At 41.3% G+C, this 24,320-nt stretch overlaps 1 protein-coding gene across 1 annotated transcript in view; it reads right to left on the minus strand.

The window, feature by feature from the left end:
* Window positions 1-8,559: 8,559 nt before the first annotated feature.
* Window positions 8,560-24,320, minus strand: part of MED6 (mediator complex subunit 6) — a 42,261-nt gene continuing 26,500 nt past the window's right edge. The window contains exon 8 of the mRNA XM_033953351.1: window positions 8,560-9,693. Coding sequence (XP_033809242.1) covers window positions 9,563-9,693 — 131 coding nt within the window. The 3' untranslated portion in view covers window positions 8,560-9,562. The remainder of the gene's footprint in view (window positions 9,694-24,320) is intronic.

Here is a 24,320-nt window from a genome sequence, read left to right on the forward strand (position 1 = left end):
CCTACCTTCTGCTCTGCAGCATTCTCCGGAAGAGGGGGGGGGGATCACATTTGATAGTGCCTAGGTTTCATATGGATACACAATACAGCCATATGTCAAAGTGCTGGTATCCCTGATTTATTGCTTGTGCTAAACATTAGTGCAACATGTACCTTTAACTAAGGTTAATATACTCACTGTTTCTGCAGAACAATGTTGGTCTCTTTCTGTGAGTCACCTATAATATTTGCCACTTCTTTTGATATCCGGGTTGATGTGAAGAAACAGAAATGCTCTATCATCATCACCTTTCCAAAATGTATCTTTCAGAGTTATACACAATATATGATGAACAGCTGCAAATTCCATCAAAAATTACTTTGAACAATGCAGGCGCTCTTCAATTTTCTGAGGCTGAAGCACAAGTTGCCCTGTACCCACAAACGAGATGCAAAAGTAAGAGAGCAGCAGACACATAATCTCCAGGGTGCAGGCAACAAAATAAAATAAGCTTTCCCTTGTCACCCATTCCTTCTTCAGGTCATACTCACATAGGAGTGACAGTAAGCAAAGTAAAGCTGCCATCACTTTGAGCCAAACCAATGGAACAGCAGACTGAAACACCCATGAAAGTGTCCTTACCACTGGAAACAAAACCAGTTAACAAGATTGCATACGCTGAACTGTTATAGCTGCATACATAACATTTGAAATAGAGAATAACATGGGGACAAATTTGTCCCATCCCCATGAGTTTTGTCTCTGTCCCTGTCCCATTCCTGTAAGCTCTGCCTTAACCGCACAAGCCTCGAACACTTATAATTTTAAAATGTGTGTGGCTTGTTCAGATGAGGACAGCCTTCAGGGATGGGGCAGGGACAGGAAAAGAACTTGCCAGGATGGGAAAATGAGTTCCTGCTAGAAGGAAACATTTGTCCCCATGTCAATTCTCTAATTTTAAACCAGTTAAGTTTTTAGTCAAATACAGCTTGGGATAAAGTGTATATAGAACTAAGAGCTCTCTGGAAATGCTCATTTAAAATGAAATCCCATCCTCCTCTCCTTTTTTTTATAAAATGCTAAATGGCATCATCATCATAGAATTTCATATTTGACTTTAGCAAAGAGTTACGCCTGACTTTAAATTGGACAGTTTTATCATATGAGAAAATAAAGGGCCTCATTCACGACACTCAGAAGAGACTCTCTTACCTGTTCCCAATCCCATCCATTCATATTATATCTCTCACCCCCACCCACTCCATCTATCATTGATTCCACTGACAGCCTACAACAGTCCAAAGATATAATTTTTTTCCTGTCAACCCATCCCTATTTTTCCCCAGCCTCCCAAAATACAAAAAATATATTTTCCTGTCACCCCCAATTCCTTTTCTTTTTGCCCCCAGCCCCTTATCAGTATAAAAAGGTACAGTATTTCCTGTCACCCCATCTCCTCTTTTTGCCCCCCTACAGCCCAGTACAATAAAAGGTATTTCTAGTTCAATGTTTTCTAGTATTCCTGACTGCTAGAGTCTTGTATCTGAACTAGCAAGTAGATGGTAAATCAATATATGCGGTTCATTTGGGGAAATACAAAGGGAGAAGAGGTAGAGAGGGTAGGAAGCTACAGAGGGAGTGACAAACAATGTGGTGCTTTACAAAATGGTAGGGTTAAGATTTAAAACAGTTTCAAAAAAGTGGGTCTTCAGCCTGGACTTGAATATCGCCAGAGACGGAGCCTGTCATACTGTCAGTGTTCTTATCCTCGTGCTTTCTATGCTGTCCTGATGAGAAGATATGCAATGAGATCCAAAGTTGATGATGATGGCGTTGCTTTTCCCAGCACATGCGCACATTGAAGCCTCCTTTCGGGGTGTATTCTGCACATGTGCCAATTACTATCACCAGCAACTCATCACATGTAAATTTAGCGACCCTTCACAAAACTCTGTGAACCTCATTTGCATGGGCATTTTTTAAAATTATTTTTTTAGACTAACTTGTCTTTTTGAAACTGTTACAATAATGGCCATCTGTCAGATTTTTCCAGTGATATTATATATAATTTGCATCTCAGAGCCAGATTCTCAAAACTTACCGTTCCCTTAATGATGGTTGCTAAACCTGTTCCAGCCAATTATCAAAATGGCTCACCATAGTCTTTTCCATTCAAATATAGTACAAGGACATTAATAGTGAAATGGGCTCACCAATATTCAAAGGAGCACTCTGGATGATTCCCCAAGCGCGGTGCCAGCTTTTGGCAACCAAAAATCACCAACTACTTCGGAGGTGCCAGTAATGTGAAAATCACCTCTAGAGAATGATGTTGGGACAAATTTGTCCCCGTACCTGCCCCATCCCTGTAAGCTCTGCCTTAACCGCACAAGCCTCATATATTTATGATATTAAAGTGTTTGAGGCTTGTGCAGATGAGGGCAGAGTTTGTGGGAATGGGGCAGGAAAAGAAGTCATGGGGATGGGGAAAAATTTGTCCCCTTGTCATTCTCTAAATGCATCTCAGGCATGTGTTTCTGGCTGTGGCTCATGATAAAATTTGATATGAAAAAAAAAAAAAATTACAAGATTTACATGACTTATAGTAGGATTTTTTTTTTTTGGGGGGGACAAAAGCACCCCTTTTGAGCATGTGTATTATAGGCATGTCTCATGTGTTTCTGGCTTTGGCTCATCATAAAATTTAATAACAAATCTTTTAGGGAGGAAATATTATATACTGTGATAATATCCAAACTCCAAACAATCACAGGTCAATCAATATATATGATTTAAAAAAAGTAAAGTGCTCAGACCCTTAACCAAGCTGTTCAGTACATTCACCAAACTGTGGTTGCCATAGGGACCATCATTGCCTTTACCGTCCCTTTCACCACCTTATATCCAAGAACTTAGCATAAAATAAAGAGATAACACCAAAACTTATCTTAAGTTCTGCGGCAGGCAGTTGACAACTCCATTCATAAGGAAGCCACAGGAGAAAGAGCTAGTGCAAAACGTGCTGGTGTTTAAAATGCTAGACGCCGTTTGTGGAAATGACCCTCCGACTTGAGTTTTGCACTCTTCATCAGGAGAGGACACTGCATAAAATTACAAACAAACACACCTCTTACTTCTATAAAGAAAAATTGGGTATTGAATTATACTAAATAGATCAAAATAATAAATCTCAAAATCTACAACTATTAAAATTGCTAAATACCTTCTCTCGCAGCTTCCCACCAGGATTGGCAAAGGCCAGACAACAATGGAAGAGTTACTATTAGCAAAACTTCCTATACAAAAAGCCATCAGATTGTAATTTTACTCCAGTATCAAAGCTTTCACCCTAGAGCTCTTAACAACAGTATTACCACAGAGCAGTTCCTTCATTTAAGAAAGATTTGCTCAGATGAAACAGATTTCAACAGTCAATCGTTATTGATTTATGAGAAATTTATCAACAGAGGTTATCCCAAACATATCATTAGGAAAGCTTGGAAAAGAGCTAAATATTGCCAGTGGGAGTGGCTTATTAATTCAAATTCTCACAGAGAAGATAATGTTCTTGCCTGCATTTTGCCATATTCTGCCAATAGTGCTATCATAAGAGATATTGTTAAAAAACATTGGTCAGTTTTGCAGGTTCATCTGGTTATTCCCCACTTTGCGTTCTCTAGAGGACGCAACCTGGGTGAAATATTACATCATAGGGGATTTTCTCGTCAATATGGTATCCGGCATCTCCATAAGGGTTGTGGGAAGTGTTCTTGTTGCCAATATAGTCTTCCTGCAGATAATATCGAGATTCCTCATAGTAATGGCAAGTTATTCCATCGATTATCTAATACTACTTGCGATTCTAATGGAGTTATATACCGCATTATATGCCCTTGTGGCAAATGTTATATTGGACACACTATTAGGAAGATTAAAGTCTGTATAGCTGACCATTTAAGTAACATTAGATGTGGACGTTTATCCCTTAATGCCCCATTGGGTTGAGTATAATCATTTAATAACGGATGTTAAGAATACTGTGCTGAGTCATGTAAAAAACTTTTCAGGGGACCTGTCTAAATTTCTTCTTTCTATAGAACATAGATTTATTTTCAAATGGCATACATTGACACATAAGGCCTTAATGCAGAAATCAATTGATTCCAGTTGTGACCTCCTGTTGTCGTCAGGTTAGTTGTCCTCAGCTGTTGGCTGACGTCATCCTTTCTTTATCTAACAGGAAATTTAGCTAACAGTTAATCTTCCATTGTTGTCTGGCCTTTGCCAGTCCTTCTGGCGGGAAGCTGCTGAGAGAAGGTATTTAGCAATTTTAATAGTTGCAGATTTTGAGATGATTTATTATTTTGATCTGTTTAGTATAATTCAATACCAAATTTTTCTTTATAGAATTAAGAGGTGTGTTTGTAATTTAATGCAGTGTCCCCTCCTGATGAAGAGTGCAAAACTTGAGTCGGGGGGTCATTTTCACAAACAGCGTCTAGCATTTTAAACACCAGCATGTTTAGCACTAGCACTTTCTCCTGTGGCTGTCTTATGAATGGAGTTGTCAACTGCCCGCCACAGAACTTAAGATAAGTTTTGGTGTTATCTCTTTATTTTATGCTAAGTTCTTGGATATAAGGCAGTAAAAGGGACGGTAAAGGCAATGGTGGTCTCTATGGCAACCACATTTTGGTGAATGCACTGAACAGCTTTGTTAAGGGTCTGAGCACTTTACTTTTTATTTAATCATATATATTGATTGACTTGTGATTGTTTGGAGTCATGATAAAATTTGACATAAAAAATTATAAAATTCAAAAGCTGTGAATTATAGGCATTTGTGAGTTGCATGTGTTTTGTACTATAATAGCAGATGGCAGTTCTTATCCGCGTACTTTCCATATTGTCTTGATGAGAAGATATGTGATGAGACGCGAAGATGATGATGACAGCATTGCTTTTCCTGGCACATACACACATGTAAGTCTCCTTTTGTGGTGTATTCTGCGCATGTGCCGATTGCTATCACCAGCAACTCATCACATGTAAATATAGTGAACCTTCACAATACTCCGTGAACCTCATTTGCATGCATGGTTTTTGAGAATGACTCGTCTTTTTTTAAACCATTACATTAACAGCCGTGACAGCGGCCCATTGGATTATTCCAGGGATATTAGGGGAAGATTCTCTAATGTTCTCGATAAAATCTAAGCGAGAGGGGATGCGAGTGTGGATAAGGGTTTTGGTAGTGTGCTCGGAAGAGAGAGGTCAGATTTTGGTAATATTATCAAGGAATAGACAGGCTTTAGCAGTTTCTTGGATCTGAACAGAGAAGGAAAGAGAAGAATCAAGGATGACGCTGAGGATGAGAGTGTTGTCCACAGAAATAGAGAAGGGGGGAAGGTGGGTTTAGATGGAAAGATAAGGAGCTTGGTCTTAGCCATATTCAGTTTCAGATGGCAGTGAGACATCCAGGCGTGAATGTCAGAAAGGCAGGCTGAGACTCAGGCCTGGATTCCTGTGGAGATATCTGGTGTGGGGAGACAGATCTGGGAATCATCGGCATAGAAGTGATACTGAAAATCATGGTAGATCAGTGCACCGAGGGAGTGGGTATAGAATTGATAAAAGGAGAGGTCCCAAGACAGAGCCATAGGATACACTGATTGATAGTGGGATAGTACTGGAAGAGGATCCACCATTGCATACACTGAAAGTGTGATGGGAAAGATAAGAAGTAACAGAGCCCAAGAATCCCAGTAAAGACAGTATATCGAGGAATAAGTGCTTATCAACAATGCTGAAAGCAGCAGATAGCTCAAGAAGGATGAGGATAGAGTAGAGGTCTTTGGATCTGGCCAGGAACAGGTCATTGGAGATTTTATCAAGGGCAGTTTCAGTGGAACAGAATGGGTGAAAGCATGATTGAACTTGATCAAGAATAGCTTGAGAGGAGAGAAAGTCCAGGAAATGGCAGTGAATAGCATGGAAACTAAAGAACCATGGGATGGAAAGGGATGTACATAGATGGACCAAAAATTGGTTGGTGGGTAGGAAGCAAACGGTAGGAGTGAAGGGCCACTACTTGGACTGAAGAAGGGTCACGAGTGGTGTTCAGCAGGGTTCGGTACTTGAACCGCTGCTGTTCAATGTATTCATAAATGACCTAGAAACAGGGCTGAAGTGCGAAGTTATAAAATTCGCAGACGACACAAAACTTTTTAGTGAGGATAGGAATAAAGAGGACTGTGAAGAGTTATAAAGGGACCTGAACAAACTGGGAGAGTGGGCAAATAAATGGCAGATGAAGTTTAATGTAGAGAAATGTAAAGTCTTGCATGTAGGAAACAGAAACCCGAGGTACAGCTATACGATGGGAGGGCTGGTAATGGGAGAAAGTAGCCTAGAGAAGAACTTAGGGGTACAGGTGGACAAAACAATGAAGCCGTCGGCACAGTGCGCAGCGGCCTCTAAGAAGGCAAACAGAATGCTAGGTATTATCAAGAAAGGTATTACAACCAAAATGAAGGACGTTATCTTGCCGTTGTATCGGGCGATGGTGTGCCCGCATCTGGAGTACTGCGTCCAATATTGGTCGCTGTACCTGAGGAAGGATATGGCGATACTCCAGAGGGTTCAGAGGAGAGCGACGCAACTGAAAAAGGGTATAGAAAACCTTTCATATGCTGAAAGATTGGAGAAACTGGGCCTCTTTTCCCTGGAGAAGCGGAAGCTTAGAGGGGACATGATAGAGACTTACAAGATCTTGAAGGGCACAGAGAAAGTGGAGAGGGACAGATTTTTCAAACTTTCGAAAACTACCAGAACAAGAGGGCATTCGGAAAAGTTGAGAGAGGACAGATTCAGAACCAATGCTAGGAAGTTCTTCTTCACCCAAAGGGTGGTGGACACCTGGAATGCGCTTCCAGAGGGTGTGATACGACAGAGTACGCTACTGGGTTTCAAGAAAGGATTGGATGATTTCCTGAAGGAAAAGGGGACTGAAGAGTATAGATAGAGGATTACTATGCAGGTCCTGGACCTGATGAGCCGCCGCGTGAGCGGACTGCTGGGCATGATGGACCTCTGGTCTGACCCAGCAGAGGCACTGCTTATGTTCTTATGATCAAGTAGCTTGGATAAGAAGGGGAGGGAAATGGGGCAATAGTTGGAGGGGCATGTAGGGTCTAATGAGGTTTTTTTTTAGAGGTGTAACTATGTAATGGAGAGTGATAGGTGGAGGATGTGACAGAAGGGATGACAATGGGAGAGATAGTGCTGAGTAGATGGGTTGGAATTGGATCAGAAGAGTAGATAGTGGGTTTGGAGGAGGAGAGAAGATGTGTAGTTTCCTCTTCAGTGATTTCAGAAAAGGAGGAAAAGGTGGCAGGAGTTGAAGGAAGGTTAGCAGAAAGGACAGATGGGAGGGAGGTGACCTGGTTGAGAACTCAAGGTGAATCTTGTGAACCTTGTAGAAGAACCCAGCCATAGTCTGGAGAGAAAGTGAAGGAGAGAATGGAGGTGCGGGTACTTTGAGTAGGGAGTTTATTGTTTATTGAAAGCTTCTATACCACTACTAATGACTCAGGTGTCAATTCAGAGCAGTTTACATGAGCTTTTGTAACAGAGTTTGAGTGTTTCAGTGATGGTTAATACACTCATCCTAAGTATATGCACACACATAATACTAGTATCATTTCCTAGTGTGTGACAAAGAGATGGTGCAGGTTGGAGCTAAGAGATTTAGTTAAATGGGCATAGTTTTCTTGTTTGGCAAGTGAATACTGGCCCACAAAAATATAGCATTCTTCTATCTAGATCTGAAAGCTAAACTTAAACCATTAATTACTCACTGAACAGAAATTCATAAATGTTTTTAATACCTTATTAGTGCAAACAAAGCTATTGGGTAAGGGTAGCAAATAAGAATCTCTCTTCCAAGACTCATGAAAGGGCTTTCACCTGCTCACAGGAGCATATGCAGATGAATAATCTGTCCGACTTCAGTTCCTTCTTCACTAGGCCAACATCAGGGTTCAAACTCAAATCCTTAGCAGGGACATGCTTCCTTAATACAGAAAAAGACATACTAGAAAAGACAGTACAGCTTAATTGTAACTTTTTCAAACAGATGCCTAATGCTTGCAGCAAAGTTGCAAATCAGGCTCAAGTTGATTTCCAAAGGAAGCAAACAGGAGGGCATGGGCAGTGGAACTTTGTCTAGGGTCTCAGATTAAGTATTTATTTCATAAACAGCTACCAGTAGTCTATAATCTGTACTGCAACAGATGAAACAAAAAAAACCCAGATCTGAAATTGAGGGGTCTATTCACTAAGGTGCACATTAAATAGAATAGGCTACAGAGCATTTAACATGCACTAAATTCATTAGCACACCTTAGCAGACAAACCCCACCAAGTCTGCAAAAAAAAAAAAAAAAAAAAGTAGCATCTAATAGGTTTGTGGAGCTGCAGTATCGGCTCAAAACATGTTTTTAAAAAAGACAAAAAAAATGCTTGGTTTTATTTTGTTAAACCCTCCCCCCCAAAAAAACCCCCCAGCCATAAACTATACGAGTATAATACATAATTTCAACTTCTATCTCCGATTACAAATACTTTTATGCAATGACAAATAGTGTGGGGGTTTTTTTTTGCACTGTGTGCTGCTTACATCTACAAGTAGCACTATAGAAATTAGTAGTATTGTCTCAGTAAAAAAGGACTTTCAAGCTGAGATTATGAAGTGGGGATCCTATTAGAACAGACTTTGCAAACTGCTAGACACTTTGTCTAATTTTTGTCAATTTATTCTGTACTTTATCTGTTTTACATGTAAAAACAGTACACCCATTTTATTACATCTCCAAATACTGGCATCTCCATAGACACAAAAGAAAAACTGAAAGAAATGTCTACAACTGCACGGCAATTCAAAAAGAGAACATTTTATTTCTTGTCCTCTTGTAGGTGGTACAGTTGATCCATTTTGTGTCTTTTGCAGTTGCTCAGAGGATAGATTCTTTCCAACTTACACATTCTTGTAATTTTGTCTCTCCCCCATGTGCTCTTCTCCTACCTTCTTCTTCTCTTTCTGCTTCAGCCCCCACCTCAGCCAAGTAGTTCATTTTCGTTGGATGGTGGAGCCTGGGAACCCAGGCAGTCCTGCTGAAATTCAATCTCCACTAAAACTCACATTCTAGATTTGTTTGCCTATCTCCGTTACTCCTTGTCTGTGCAATTGATACCACAAATAAATGGACAAGTCCATTTTTCTTCTTCATAAAATGCATTTAAGGGAGAACTTCATGATTTTACTACTAATTAAATGATTCCCAATTAGAAAACCTAAAGAAATGTTGATTGCCCTTCTGAGAGCAGATGGGGAAACCCAAGAATGACCACCAACTTTCCTGGCACAGAATGAATGTATATCAGGCACTTGGTTTTTGCTCTACTGGCCAAAATGCCAAACCAGGATATAGGCCTGTGCAAACGAGCTTTAGAATACTGATCACGGGCATGTTTTCATCCAATGAGCTCACTTTAGGTCTCATGCCATAGCTATTTCCTTTTATCACTGGAGTCGCATTCGTTTCTCTGGAGGTCCTTTGGTGCCACTGCTTTGTTGCAAATTCTTTACAGCCTCCTTCTCCTCTTGCTTTACAGCTTCTGGTGCTTGCTCAGGCTCCTTTTTTATTTGATCCACTACAATATTAAAAACAAAAACCAAATAAAATCATAACAATCCTTTGATCGTAAAACTTTCTATTACATGCTTAATGTGGGGATCAACTAGGAAAATAGAAACAGATAGATATACAGGCAAATAAAGAGCATATGGCCTCTCTAGTCTGCCCATCAATGCCATTTCTCCCTTAAAGGTTCTATATACGTGTCCCAAGCTTTGCTTGAATTAAGATACTGTATTTAGCAATCCTATGCTTAGAATATTCAGACCTAGCATTATAAAATGATTAAACCTATATTGTTACTGTATATAGTACTAAACTGAATATAATCATTATCACATAAATGATTTATTCTTATCCTCTTTACTCCTCAATAAATCATTTAACAATAAATCACATAAGGGGTCGTTTACTAACAGTGCTTGCTAGTGAAGTCTGCATGCAGTATTTGTACATGGCCCATGAAATAAAATTAGTATTGCTTAATGGCATTAGATCTTCATAACATATAAACTAAACTAGGAAATCAATGGGGTCTTTTATTGAAGATTAGCATTTTATCTGCAATAGGACCCATTTTATCTCTATAGGCCCTGTAGCAGATAAAGCACAGTTACTTACCGTAACAGGTGTTATCCAGGGACAGCAGGCATATATTCTCACATGTGGGTGACGTCATCTACGGAGCCCCGATGTGGAAGCTTTCTCAAGCAAACTTGATTGAAGATTTAAAGTTTGCTCTGCTGCTCCATGCATGCGTGCCTTCCTGCTCCACTAGAGGGCGCATCTCCCCCTCATGGTCTCCAGTTCACTTAACCAGCAAAGAAGCCAACCTCGGGGAGGCGGGCGGGTTGTGAGAATATATGCCTGCTGTCCCTGGATAACACCTGTTACGGTAAGTAACTGTGCTTTATCCCAGGACAAGCAGGCATGATATTCTCACATGTGGGTGACCTCCAAGCTAATTGAAAAGGGATGGAGGGAAGTTGGCAATTTAGGTGAATAGATTACGCAATACCGATTGGCCAAAACGGCCATCGCTCCTGGACAATGTATCCAGGCAGTAGTGGGAGGTGAAAGTATGAACCGAAGACCACGTGGCAGCCTTGCAGATTTCCTCAATGGGTGTGGATCAGAGGAAAGCTACGGAGGCTGCCATTGCTCGGACTTTATGTCCCGTTACTCGACCATGCAGCGAGAGACCAGCCTGAGCGTAGCAAAAAGAAATACAAGCAGCCAACCAGTTGGACAAGGTGCGCTTGGAAACTGGGTGACCCAGCCGGTTAGGGTCGAAGGACAAAAACAATTGTGGGGTTGTCCGATGAGACTGAGTGCGTTGGAGGTAGAAGGCCAACGCTCTCTTACAGTCAAGCGTGTGTAGCGCCATCTCTCCGGGATGAGAGTGGGGCTTGGGGAAAAATACTGGCAAGACGATGGACTGATTGAGATGAAAATCAGACACCACTTTAGGCAAGAACTTAGGGTTAGTGCGGAGGACCACCTTGTCATGATGGAATACAGTGAAAGGGGGGTGCGCCACCAGCGCCTGTAGCTCGCTAACTCGTCGGGCGGAAGTGAGTGCGAGCAGGAAGATCACCTTCCAAGTGAGGAATTTCAGATGGCATTTGTCTAATGGCTCGAAAGGGGGTTTCATGAGTTGAGCCAGGACCACATTAAGATCCCAAACCACCGGGGGAGGTTTGAGATAGAGAGCTGCACGGGAACGGGGACGACGGGAATCCCGCGGGACCCCCGGGCATCCCGCGGGTTCCCCCTTTGGGTCACGGGGATCCCGTGGGGACGCCCCTAGGGTCGCGGGGATCCCGTGGGGACGCCCCCTAGGGTCGCGGGGATCCCGTGGGGACGCCTCAGAGGGTCGCGGGGTTCCTGCGGGGCTGGATGTACTCAGTCGCGCGGCTCTTCTCTCTACCTTCTCTGCTTGCAGCACAGAGCCGAACGGAAGTCTTCCCGACGTCAGCGCTGACGTCGGAGGGGAGGGAGGGCTTAAAGCTTAAAGCCCTCCCTCCCTCCGACGTAAGCGCTGACGTCGGGAAGACTTCCGTTCGGCTCTGTGCTGCAAGCAGAGAAGGTAGAGAGAAGAGCCGCGCGACTGAGTCGGGAAGACTTCCGTTTGGCTCTGTGCTGCAGGCAGTGCAGGTAAGGAGGAGAGTAGCCTCGCGGTTCGAGTGCCTACCAAGGGACGGGGCGGTCCGCCCCGCCACACCCCGCCCCGGTTGCAGCACAGCCGGCCAGGTCCCCTTACTTTTGTGGCACTTCCCCGACCGACCGACAACAGCCCCGGTCCGACAATCCTCCCTGCCCTGTAGCCGCAAATCTAAATTATCTTCTTACAGCAGCTGTAATAAGGTAATTTAGATTCGCAATTAAGGGCAGGGAGGTTTGTCGGACCGGGGCTGTTGTCAGTCGGTCGGGGAAGTGCCACAAAAGTAAGGGGACCTGGCCGGCTGTGCTGCACCCGGGGCGGTAGAGAAGGAGGGGGGGAGAAGGACGCTGAAAGCACTTGAAGACAGAGGAGGGAGAAGGACGCTGAAAGCACATGGGGGAATACAAAGGGGTGGAGAAGGACGCTGAAAGGCCATGGGAAGGGCGGGGGGGGGGGGGAAGGACTCCGAAAGCACTTGTGGAAGACAGAGGGGGGAGAAGGATGCTGAAAGCACATGGGGAAGACAAAGGGGTGGAGAAGGACGCTGAAAGGACATGGGGAAGATAAAGGGGTGGAGAAGGACGCTGAAAGGCCATGGGAAGGGCGGGGGGGGAAAGGACTCTGAAAGCACTTGTGGAAGACAGAGGGGGTAGAAGGATGCTGAAAGCACATGGGGAAGACAAAGGGGTGGAGAAGGACGCTGAAAGGACATGGGGAAGACGGGGGTGGGTGGAGAAGGACGCTGAAAGGCCATGGGGAAGACAGAGAGGGAGAAGGACGCTGAAAGGACATGGGGAAGCAGAGGGGGGAGAAGGACACTGAAAACACATGTGGAAGACAGAGGGGGGAGAAGGACGCTGACAGGACATGGGGAAGATGGGGGGAGAAGGACGCTGAAAGGAAATGGGGAAGAGAGAGTAGGGAGAAGACGCTGGCAGGGAAGAAGACAGATGCCAGACTATGGGGGGAGCGGAGAGAAGAAGATGGGTGCCAGACCAATTTGGAAGGGGGAAGAAAGGGAGAGGCACAGTAACAGAGCAAATGGAAGATGCAGAAGGAAGAGAGACAGTGGATGGAAGGAATTGAATGAGAACATGAGGAAAGCAGAAACCAGGCAACAAAGGTAGGAAAAGAATTATATTTCTTTTTTTTTATTTTGCTTCAGGATAAAGTAGTATATTAGTTGTGTTGATAAAAATTTATAAACATTAGAGGCTCTGGTAGAAACCCATTTGCAAAGTATGTATTCTTCCCAATTAATATTTTCAAATTAATAAAGTCTTTTTGCTTATTTGTAAATGGTTTCTACCAGAGCCTTTAATTCAGTAGCATAATTAAATGAAATAACTATTTCTGAAGTTTATAGGGACGGGCGGGGACGGAGGGGATTCCTCGCGGGGACGGGTGGGAACGGAGGGGATTCCTCACGGGGACGGGTGGGGACGGAGGGATTCCTCACGGGGACGGGTGGGATTCCTCGTGGGGACGGGTGGGACTTTGGCAGGGACGGGTGGGGACGGGTGGGATTTCTGTCCCCGCGCAACTCTCTAGTTTGAGAGGAGGGTGGACATTCAGAAGACCTTTCATGAAACGAGAAACTAGGGGGTGGAGTGAAAGGGCTTTTCCTTCCAGGGTTTGATGGAAGTCAGCAATTGCACTAAGATGTACCCGAATGGAGTTGGTCTTTAGGCCGGAGTGAGAAAGATGGAGCAAATACTCCAGGACCAAGGGGACCGGGACCGACTCCGGGTCCTGGTCGTGCGAGGAGCACCAGGACGAGAATCTGGTCCACTTTTGGGAAGCCTTCCTCGAGGCTTCCAGTATTTCCTTGACTGATTGCGACACAGGGAGAGAAGTCAGGGGGAGAGAAACCAAGCATTCAGATGAAGAGACTGAACGTAAATGGCGATTCAAACCTACCCAGGAAAATTTAGATAACTATAACTAACAATCACAATACTATCGACAATCAATTAACAATACTAAGAAACAATACTACGCAAAAAAAATTTCTAATACTAATAACTCATCAGCCTTGTTTAAAATTCTTAAACAACTAACTACTTTCAAAAATAAAAAATTAACTCTGACCGACGAAACTCCAACAGCTCAAGCTTTAGCCAATTATTTTCAAGAAAAAATAAATTTGATCAGATCCAAAATCACTAATAAAATATCCACAAGTACCAACTTACCCAGCCCTTCAACAAGCGACAACATGATATCTAGGTCCCAGACATTTCACACCACATTATCAAATTTTCTATTGCCATCTTTGAAAGCCATAGAAAACACTTTACAATGCATCAACATTAAAGGCTCTAAACTAGAGCCCATCCCTCCATTTTTTTTGAAACGTCACTTTACAGTTTTTGGGCCATATATTCTTCAAATTATCCACACCTGTCTATCTACAGCCAACATCCAGCCAGTCTGGAAACATTCTATCATTTCTCCTATTATCAAAGACCCAAAAAATAATTTGAATAATTGCTCTAACTATCGACCAATTGCAAATCTTCCTTTTCTGTCTAAATTAACTGAAAAAAATTGTATTTCAACAATTGGCCGATTATGTCGAAAAAACACACGTACTTCACCCTAATCAAACTGGTTTCCGTATAAACCATTCTACAGAGCACTCATTACTCGGTCTCACCACATCCATAAATTATTATCTTGACCATCATAAATCTGTTCTTTTAATTTCCTTAGATCTCGCTGCAGCATTTGACACCATTGACCATCAACTCTTATTACAACGTCTTTTTTCTATAGGTGTAGCTGATCAAGCCCTAGAATGGTTTCATTCTTATTTTTCCGAAAGAGCCTCTACAGTTCAATTCAATCATTCAAAATCAAAACCCTTCCATTCTAACTTTGGTATCCCACAAGGTTCTATTTTATCACCTTTATTATTCAATGTTTACTTGGTGCCTCTTTTGACTCTTTGTCAATCAATAGGATTTACGGTGTACGCTTATGCGGATGATCTCCAACTATTGCACCCTATTGAATCAACTAACCAAAACGAGATCCAGGCAATCAATCAAAAACTAAGTAAAGTTCATGACTGGTTAAACAGCAATAAGCTATCATTAAGTATTTCAAAAACTAATATTCTCTTATTCCCCGGAAACGAAGGAGCACAACTAATTTCTCCAATCATCATTGATAATATTTCACTTTCACCAATTACAACTACAAAAATTTTAGGGGTCCTTATCGATAGTAAGCTAACATTCCGTCCTCAAATAAGCGCATTGGTCAAAAACTGCTTTTATAAATTAAGAATGATTCGATCATTGGCCCCCCTTCTTGACATTAGTTCCCTCAACGTTCTGATCCACTCGCTCGTAATATCAAAAATATATTATTGTAATTCGCTGTTAAAAGGAATTTACCACAAGGACTTAAAACGCTTGCAGCTCATTCAAAACACGGCCATTAAGATAATCTCAGGAGCCTCAAAATATGATCACGTTACCCCTTTGCTTAAAAATGCCCACTGGCTGCCTATTTCACATAGGGTAACGTACAAAATAGCCCTCCTGACATTCAAAACTATCCAGACTAATTCCCCAGCTTTTATTGACAGACTTCTGATCCCATACGACCCTCCGAGATCTTTAAGATCAATATCCCAGTTCAATCTTAATATTCCCTCTTTAAAAATTATTGGCACACGCCGCACCTCAATCTTCTCCGTGACAGCCCCTACGATCTGGAATGCCCTGCCACTTTATTTAAAAATGGAAAAAAACTTTAAAAATTTTAAAAGCAACCTAAAATGCTTTCTTTTTAAAGACGCTTTTAATTGAAGTACTGTATTTTAGAGTTTAACTTAAATCAGTTTTTTTTTTTCTTTTCTAATTATTCCTAATCCTTTTGTATTCAAACCAGTTCTTTTTTTTTCTTCTAATTATTCCTAACCCTTTTGTGTTTACCTTAACCGTTTCTCTCATTTACTATTTCAATTGTATTTCACCCCCCTTCCCAATTTGTGTCCAATGTAACTGTCCATTGTACGTTTGTCGATAATAATTTAGTTAGTATCGTGGTTAGCCTTGTAGTTTATAGAAAGTATGTTTTAACTAATTACATTGTTTGTTGAAATGTTATTTTATACTCTGTACAACGCTTTGAAGAATCGAGAAAGCGTTTAATCAAAAACTAAATAAACAATAAACAATAATAGCGTCTCAGGCGCCTCGGGGAGGAATCCGAGGAGGATGAAATGCGGCGAAGCTGGCGCACTTTGCCCCGAGGGGGCTCGACACGAGGCTCAGGCTGGTCCGGCGCATGCGAGGTCGAGGTCTGGGCCGGTTGTAGATGGGAAAGTGCAGCGGACAGCTCCGATGAGATCATCGCCCGGAGTAGGTCCTGGAAGACGGGCACGGACAGCATCGAGGGCATGTCCGATGCCTCGGTGCACTCCACCGGGGGCGACCTCGTGTCAGAGTATTCCCGTGTGGTGGAGGCACGGCCCGAAGGCTTGGGGGGCTTCGCCGGGGCTGAAAGCATGGGGGTTCCACCATGCGTCGCCGGTGTCCCCGAGGCTGGCTTCTTCGCTGGTGCGGAATCTGAAGAAGGAAGAGGAGACTTACCCGGGGCCAAGGCTTTTTGCTGTCCCGAGGTCTTCGGGGTCGGGTCTCGAGGTGGCACTGAGGTATTCGGGGCCGAGGTCAAGGCCGGGGTCGAGGCCGGGGCCGACCTCGAGGCCGAGGTAGAGGGTTGGTCGGCAGTGAATAGGTCCGCCATGCGGGCTTTTCTTCGACGAAGGGCCCGGTTCTGAAAAGTAGCGCACTGGGGGCAGGAGTCGGTTGGATGAGCGGCCCCCAGGCAGAGGATGCACCGGTGATGCGGGTCTGTGATGGAAAGAAGTCGCTTGCACCGGGTGCACTTTTTAAAGTCGGTCAAAGGCCGGGACATAGAAAAACGAAACTGGCCGAGGCCTAAGTAGCCACGCGGCCGCGGCAACCCGGAAGCCTCCGGGTCGGTCAAAATGAAGCAGGAACAGATAAAAAATCAAGAGAAAAAAGCGCACAGCAACTAACTCAATAAAACAAGAAAAAATCGCGGTGCTAGAAGGCAGTTGGGGCAGAGCCTAAAAATATACGACTTCTAGGCTCAGCGGAAAAATTTGAACTGGAGACCACGAGCGGGAGATGCGCCCTCTAGTGGAGCAGGAAGGCACGCATGCGTGGAGCAGCAGAGCAAACTTTAAATCTTCAATCAAGTTTGCTTGAAAAAGCTTCCGCATCGGGGCTCCGTAGATGACGTCACCCACATGTGAGAATATCATGCCTGCTTGTCCTGGGATAACATGCACTACACTTTAGTAAAAATTTCTTAAAATATGAAATCATTCAGATCTCAATAACAATACACAAAAATTCAAAATAAAATCATAAAAACCAGGAGCAGTCATATCAATATACGTAATTAATTATTGACCTATCTTTCAATAGAATTTGTTTTATGGGAGGGGGTTCTCTCATTTCTGTTTGTTGGAAATTCCCTTGCTCAGTGAGCATGATCTTCCATAGGAGAACACATATGCAAAATTCAAATCAAGCTATTGCTTAGCCAGGTATAAATGACTGAATGGGACATTTTACACATGAGTGGGATCTGACCTAGCTTACCTAGAAGAAAGCAATTTGCTGGTAATGTCCATTTTGTATTAAAAGAGCAGTGCCAACATATCTTTCACCCCTACTGGAAGAGAGACCTATTGATCTCGCCAACCCCTCTTCTAATGGGACAAAATAAATGCTTGACTTACAAAGATTTAAGCGACCGAAAATGAAATCAATTAGAATGATTTATCAATAAGAGTAATTTATCATCTATGCGTTTTGCTCTACAATATGGGAAAAAGGACCTTAGTAACCAAAAATGCAGATTTTGTCCTTTAATTTGCTTCTATATGTGGTTCCTTGCGTCGCACATGGTTAGATATGTATTAGAAGGCATTTGATCGTGTAGAATGGACCTTTATGTACCAACCAATGGATTGGTTTGGAGTGGGTTCTGGATTTATACAAATGATCAAAGCTTTATATAACTCCCCTTTGGCTAGATTGTATATAAATAATTCTTTCTCAGACAGTTTTTGTCTAAAAAGGGGAGTTAGGCAGGGATGTCCCTTATCTCCTCTTTTGTTTGATATTGTTTTGGAACCCTTATTATTGGCTATTCAACAAAAAGAGGAGATTCAATGTATTCCTTATGCTGGTCGTGAGTATAAAGTTTCTGCATATGCAGAAGACATTTTGCTTCATTTGAGGAATCCTGAATCTACTATTCCACATTTATTGGACTTAATTGAAAGATTTGGAAAATTTTCAGGATATAAAATAAATTGGAATAAATCTGAAATTCTTCCGCTTAATGTACATTCTCAAAAAGGTTTGTTTGATCAATTCCCTTTTCTTTGGAAAGAAGAGGGTATAAAATATTTAGGAATATGGATTTATAAGACATTGGAAGAAACAATGAAAATAAATGAAAAATCTTTATTATTAAAGGTTACAGAAATGTGTGAACAATGGAATCCGTTACATATATCTTGGTGGGGGAGAGTTCAAACAGTGAAAATGATGATCTTGCCTGTGGTAGGTTATCAAATGGGAATGTTACCAATCTATTTTCAAAGTTCTTTTTACAAGAAATTGAATAGTATTCTCATAAAATTTATTTGGATGGGCAAAACTGCTAGAAATACCAAATTTTTATAGGTATCATCAGGCCTATATTCTGCGTCAGGGTATGCACTGGATCCTACCTGACCTCATGGATCATTATCCAGATTGGTTAATTTTGGAATGGAAAATTATGTCCCCAATGCGTCTATCTCATATATTAGACATTAAACTACCCAGTTACGCAAAGGATAATAACATCATTTTTGATACTTGGAGATTACTGCACAGGTCCTGGGCCGCCGCGTGAGCGGGCTGCTGGGCACGATGGACCTCGGGTCTGACCCAGCAGAGGCATTTCTTATGTTCTTACTTTGAGATGTATAAATAAGTTAACCGAAATACCTATAGAACAGTCTTTGTGTCAATCCCTATGGCTGAATTCCAAGATACAAATAGGTGGCTCTAAAATTGCCTGGAAGGATTGGATGCAAGTATGCATAAGAACATTAGAGGATGTTGTCTTAAATGGGAAATTGCTGGATTTTTCACAGCTGCAACAATCTTTTGGTATTTCAAAATTACAATTTTATAAATGGTTGCAACTGAAGGAGGCCATTCAGAAAGGGTTCCCTGAGTGGCGTAATTTTAAAAATTATTACAGCTTGCAGTTCCTCTGTTTTCAGGCAGACATGCTAGGACATCAAGCCGCCGAGTGGTATAAATTAATATACGAACTTATGAATAAGAAACCCAAAAACGCTCTTAGAGACATTTGGAGCATTGAGATTAAGCAGTATATTTCTGCATCTCGATGACCACGTATTTGGTCTTGGAGGATGAGGTGTACAGCTTCAGCATCTATGAAACAAACATGGTTTTTTTCTGTTGCATCGTTCTTTTTGGACCCAGGTTAGATTGAATAAGTTCAAAGTCTAATAGATGCTGGCACTGTCATCTAGACATAGGAACATTGGATCATTTACTGTTTTATTGTCCTAAGATAGTGGTTTTTTGGAAATCGATTTGGGGACATATTACTAATATTTTAGAATCTGAAATTCCTTTAACCTATGAAATAGTAATCTATGGTACCATTTTATATATCAAAGATCCCCTAGATAAATATAAAAGAAGTTTCTTTTTAATTATGACAAGTACAGCTATACAATTGATTACACGTAACTAGAAAAACTGTGATTGTCTAAATTTTGCATTCTGGTGGGCTAGTTTATATCAAATATATAAATATGAAAAAATGAGAGCTGATCAGTTAGGGAACTCTAAAATCTTAATCTAATATGGGGTCCTTTGACATCTTTTGTAGATTTAATATAATTATACATTCTTGTTGTTAGAAGAATTGCACATCCAGGGAGGGAGGGTGGAAGGAATATAAAGGTTATAATCAATTATTAATATGGATGAGGGAAGGGTGGTTATATAAAGTTTAAAATATGTCTAAGTGGGTAAATGTGTAATTTTATGTTTAAAATATGTAGTGAATTATGGAATTATGTTAAATTTATAGTTACATGAATGATAAAGAATAATTTGAATGGGGGGGTTATTGATCTGTAAGAATCTTGTAATATTTTAAGTGAAGTCTATAGTGTAAAATCTACTGTTTTTCACTTATTGAAATTATTTTAAAATGAATAAAGATTATTAAAAAAAAAAAGATATGTTTCAGTATTACACAAATTTCATATAAGAAGTAGATAAAAAAAAGTTTCAAAAATCAGATTTTTTTTAAAGGACCAATGAAAGAGAAAGGATTGGTTTGGATTTATTATTTAATTTACTGCTAGTGACATAAGGAACCAAATATAGAAGCAGATTACTCTAATATAAATTGAGATTTGGGGGCCAAATAAATGGCCCAAAATGGGGATCTCAGTTTATATTCAGGTCCACTTTAAATCCTGGTGGTCCAGTGGTGTGGTAAGCCAAGCTGGGACAAGAGTGATCCCTTCTCTCCCGAGGTGAAGTGTAAGGTCCTACCCTGGCTGTCAGCCAGCTGTAGAACCACAGTGTGCCCCTTCATTCCCTCCCTCTCTGATGTAGAATCAAATGCGCATCTCCTCCCTCCCTCCCTGCTGCAGAATCAATGTGCACCTCCTCCTTTCCTCCCTCCTGAGGAATCACCATGGGACCCCTCCCTCTTCTCCTGCAGAGAAGCAGTGTAGGACTTCCCCCAGGCCTACCTTAAATCACTAGTGGTCCAGCAGGGTGAGTCGTGGCAGAAGCAATCCTCTTACACTCCTGCCCATACAGTCTCACTGAAAAAATGACTACCACGAGTTCCCATGGCAATTCGTGAGACTGTAAGGGAGGGAGGGGGCAAGTGGTGATTCTATAGCAGGGAGGGAACGAAGAAGTACACGGTGATTCTACATCCAGTTGACAGCTGGGACAGGACTCAACACCTCACCTCAGGACAGGGAGTGATCACTCCTGTCCTGGTTTGGTTCACTACACTACTGGACCACCAGGATTTAAGGTGGATCAGGGGAGAGGCCAGCGCTAGGTTCGAGAGGGGTGGGTGGGTGTACAGCTGGGTGGCACTTGAATATAAACCCTAAGTTTATATTTGAGTTAACATTTTTCCCTCCCAAAGGGGGGGGGGGATTTTTTCCCCAAAAATGGGGATGGGGGGATGTTCTCGGTTTATATTCAAATATATACAGTTAACAAAAAAATCTGCATTTTTTAGTTACTGAGGGCCTTTTTCCAATATTGTAGAGCAAAAATGAAATATTACTCTAAATAATAAATCATTCTAATTGGTTTTTTGGTTTGGGTCATAGATCTTTGTAAATTGGGTTTTTCCTTTTGATCTGAGTTCATCATTTTTTTGAAATGTGTTCTTACAGAATGAATGCTCCCAGCAATGGCTAGAGTGACCTCTGCTCACAGTGTCTGAAATGAAAATCACTCAGTACATCTTTCTGAGTAGACAAGAAAACAACCTTGTGTCATGGAATTAAAAACTTATTGTGCACTGCTAAGGGCTAAAAACAAAATATATGACTCATAAAAGTCATCAAGTTATCACCAACTGCTACAAGCAATAATAAGTCTATACACTGACAAAGACTGGTTTGTTACATTATATGGCCAAGTTACTTTGCTATTAGAAAGGGTAATCTTTGTTAATATTACACAAAGGCCCTTATTTTAGAAATCCTATTTGTGATTTACATGTGTAAATATTGGTGTTTACATGTGCATATCTGCACTGTATGTAGTTTGCAAGGAGGTGTGGTTTGGGCATGATGTGCCCTGACAGCAAAAAGGCAGCTAGCTCACAAAAGCCAGACCAGTGAAGCGACAGTAAACCAGAATAAGAAAATATTCCAAACTATAGATTTATTTGGTAACATGCAAAAGGGTATTTGTTTGAACCTCTCACATGTTGTTCTCAAGTCTACAAGTTTGCTCTCTTCTTAAGAATTGAGCATGATATAGGTAGGGTTTGGGTATAACTAAAATCTACACATGTACTAATAATAAAATAATAATTTATTTTTATATACTGCCTAATCAGCAGTTCATAGCAGTTTACACAATAGGTACTCAGCATACAATATAATAATAACAACATCATACATAATAAAATTCTAAGTAACTAATACAAGCATTAAAACTAATGAATAAGGAAAACACAATATAAATTTAAATAAGTAAAGATACAAAAATTAAAAGTACATTATAACTACATGATAATATAAAAATCAGTAATGTATATTATATACTGTTTAAATAAGTGGGTTTTAAGATCTTTTCGAAATTGATAGTAAGAAATGGAGAAACAAAAAGATTCAAACATGAATTCATTAATCCTGCTTGGAATGCTAAGGTCATAAGAACATAAGCAATGCCTCCGCTGGGTCAGACCTGAGGTCCATCGTGCCCAGCAGTCCGCTCACGCGGCGGCCCAACAGGTCCAGGACCTGTGCAGTAATCCTTTATCTATACCCCTCTATCCCCTTTTCCAATAGGAAACTGTCCAATCCTTTCTTGAACCCCAGTACCGTACTCTGCCCTATTACGCCCTCTGGAAGCACATTCCAGGTGTCCATTGTTAATGCATCTAGCTCTGTGTGTGCAAAATCTGTAGCACAAAACTTCTAAGAAAGGGCATGTGTGGCTCAGGGGTGTGCCCAGGACAAGCGTAGGTTATACAATAAGATAGTAAATGGTGGCAGATAAAGATCTGCGTGCTTCATTCAGTCTGCCCAACAAGATAAACTCATGGCATATGGTATGATGCAATATAACACATACATACTTGATCTGTTCTTGTCATAATCAGGGCACAGACTGTGGAAGTCTGACCTTATTTCCCCAATTAATGGAGTTACCTTCTAAGTACCACTTAGTTTATTTTGCATCCATACTGTTTATTTAATTGCTATTAATTGGAATGTATGAATGGACGTGTGTTTATCTTTGTCTTCTATATAAGTCCATCCTATTTAAAATGCAGTTATTTTCCTTTTATTTATATATTGTATTCCTATCTAAAAAAATTTTGTAACGACATGCATTTGCTGAAGGAAAATAAAACCAACCAGATCTACGAACATTTTTCTTAGAAGTAAAAAAACTAAAATGAGAAACAAGGTAAGCTGGTGCTAAGCCAAATAAAACTTTAAAACAAATGCATCCAAATTTAAATAGCACTCTAGCCTCAAATGGAAGCCAGTGAAGCTTTTGATAATATACACTGATATGATCATGTTTTTTCATATTAGAAATCAAACAAATACTGTATTTCCTATTTCACAAAGAGAATACATATGATTGTGGGACAGTTCTCATGTTGGGATTTATACCTGCTCTTTCCCACATAAAAATATTTCAAAATGTACAATTAGCCTGTCTGTGCAGTGCACCCTGGGATGCACTGAGCAGGATCAATTTGCCATGTAAGGAAATGTTTCCTTCAAACGGCAGACTGAACCCATTCCATTCTGTTGGTTTAAGGTCAGAGGAGGGCCTGGGCAAGAGGTCAAGGGGGGGAGGAGTCCCACCAGAGAATTTGTTTTGTAAATTCAAGTCAGGTCAAAGGGGCTAGAAGAAAGGAGTGGCCACAATATTTTTGGGGTAACAAGTCAAGGTGAAAAGAGGACTGGTCATGTTAGGGGGAACCAGAGATTCTTTTTTGGTAAGTCAAGTCATGGGGGGTGTCACTAGATACCATGGAATTTTTTTTCTTTTAAGTAGTGTGAAAGGACTCAAGTTAGGGGTGCCAAATACCATGGATTTTTTTTTTTTTTTTTAATTAAGTCAGGGGCATGGGGCTTGGATTAGTGGAGTGGGGGATACCAACAGACACTTTGTAGAGAGTGTATTTTCTTGTGTATATGATGCCTCTTTGTATATGCGCTTTTGATATTATTGTTGTTCCTATTACCCGGTTGTACCCTTTCTAATAAAAATGATTACAAAAAAAAATATTTTAAATAGGATTCAGGGGAGTGAGTGTGGTCAGGTTGGATTGGGCCTAGTAGAGGTAGGAGAGCACAGGTGCAGAAAGCTAATGGAGTGAATAGGGGAAGGGTCAGGTCAGGCTTGGACCCAGCAAAAGAATTTGGCAGTAGCCATGCATTGGAGGCATATTTAATGGACTTATATTCATTCATTTGAATGCAATGTGTGGCCACACATACCATGTGAGATAAATCTTTGCTCATTAGATCATAAGAATAGCTTTACTGGGTAGACCAATGGTCCATCAAGCCCAGTAGTCCATTCTCACGGTGGCCAATCCAGGTCACTAGTACCTGGCCAAAACCCAAGGAGTAGCAATATTCCATGCTACCT

Source organism: Geotrypetes seraphini, chromosome 7, assembly GCF_902459505.1.
Source record: "Geotrypetes seraphini chromosome 7, aGeoSer1.1, whole genome shotgun sequence".
Classification (NCBI taxonomy): Eukaryota; Metazoa; Chordata; class Amphibia; order Gymnophiona; family Dermophiidae; genus Geotrypetes; species Geotrypetes seraphini.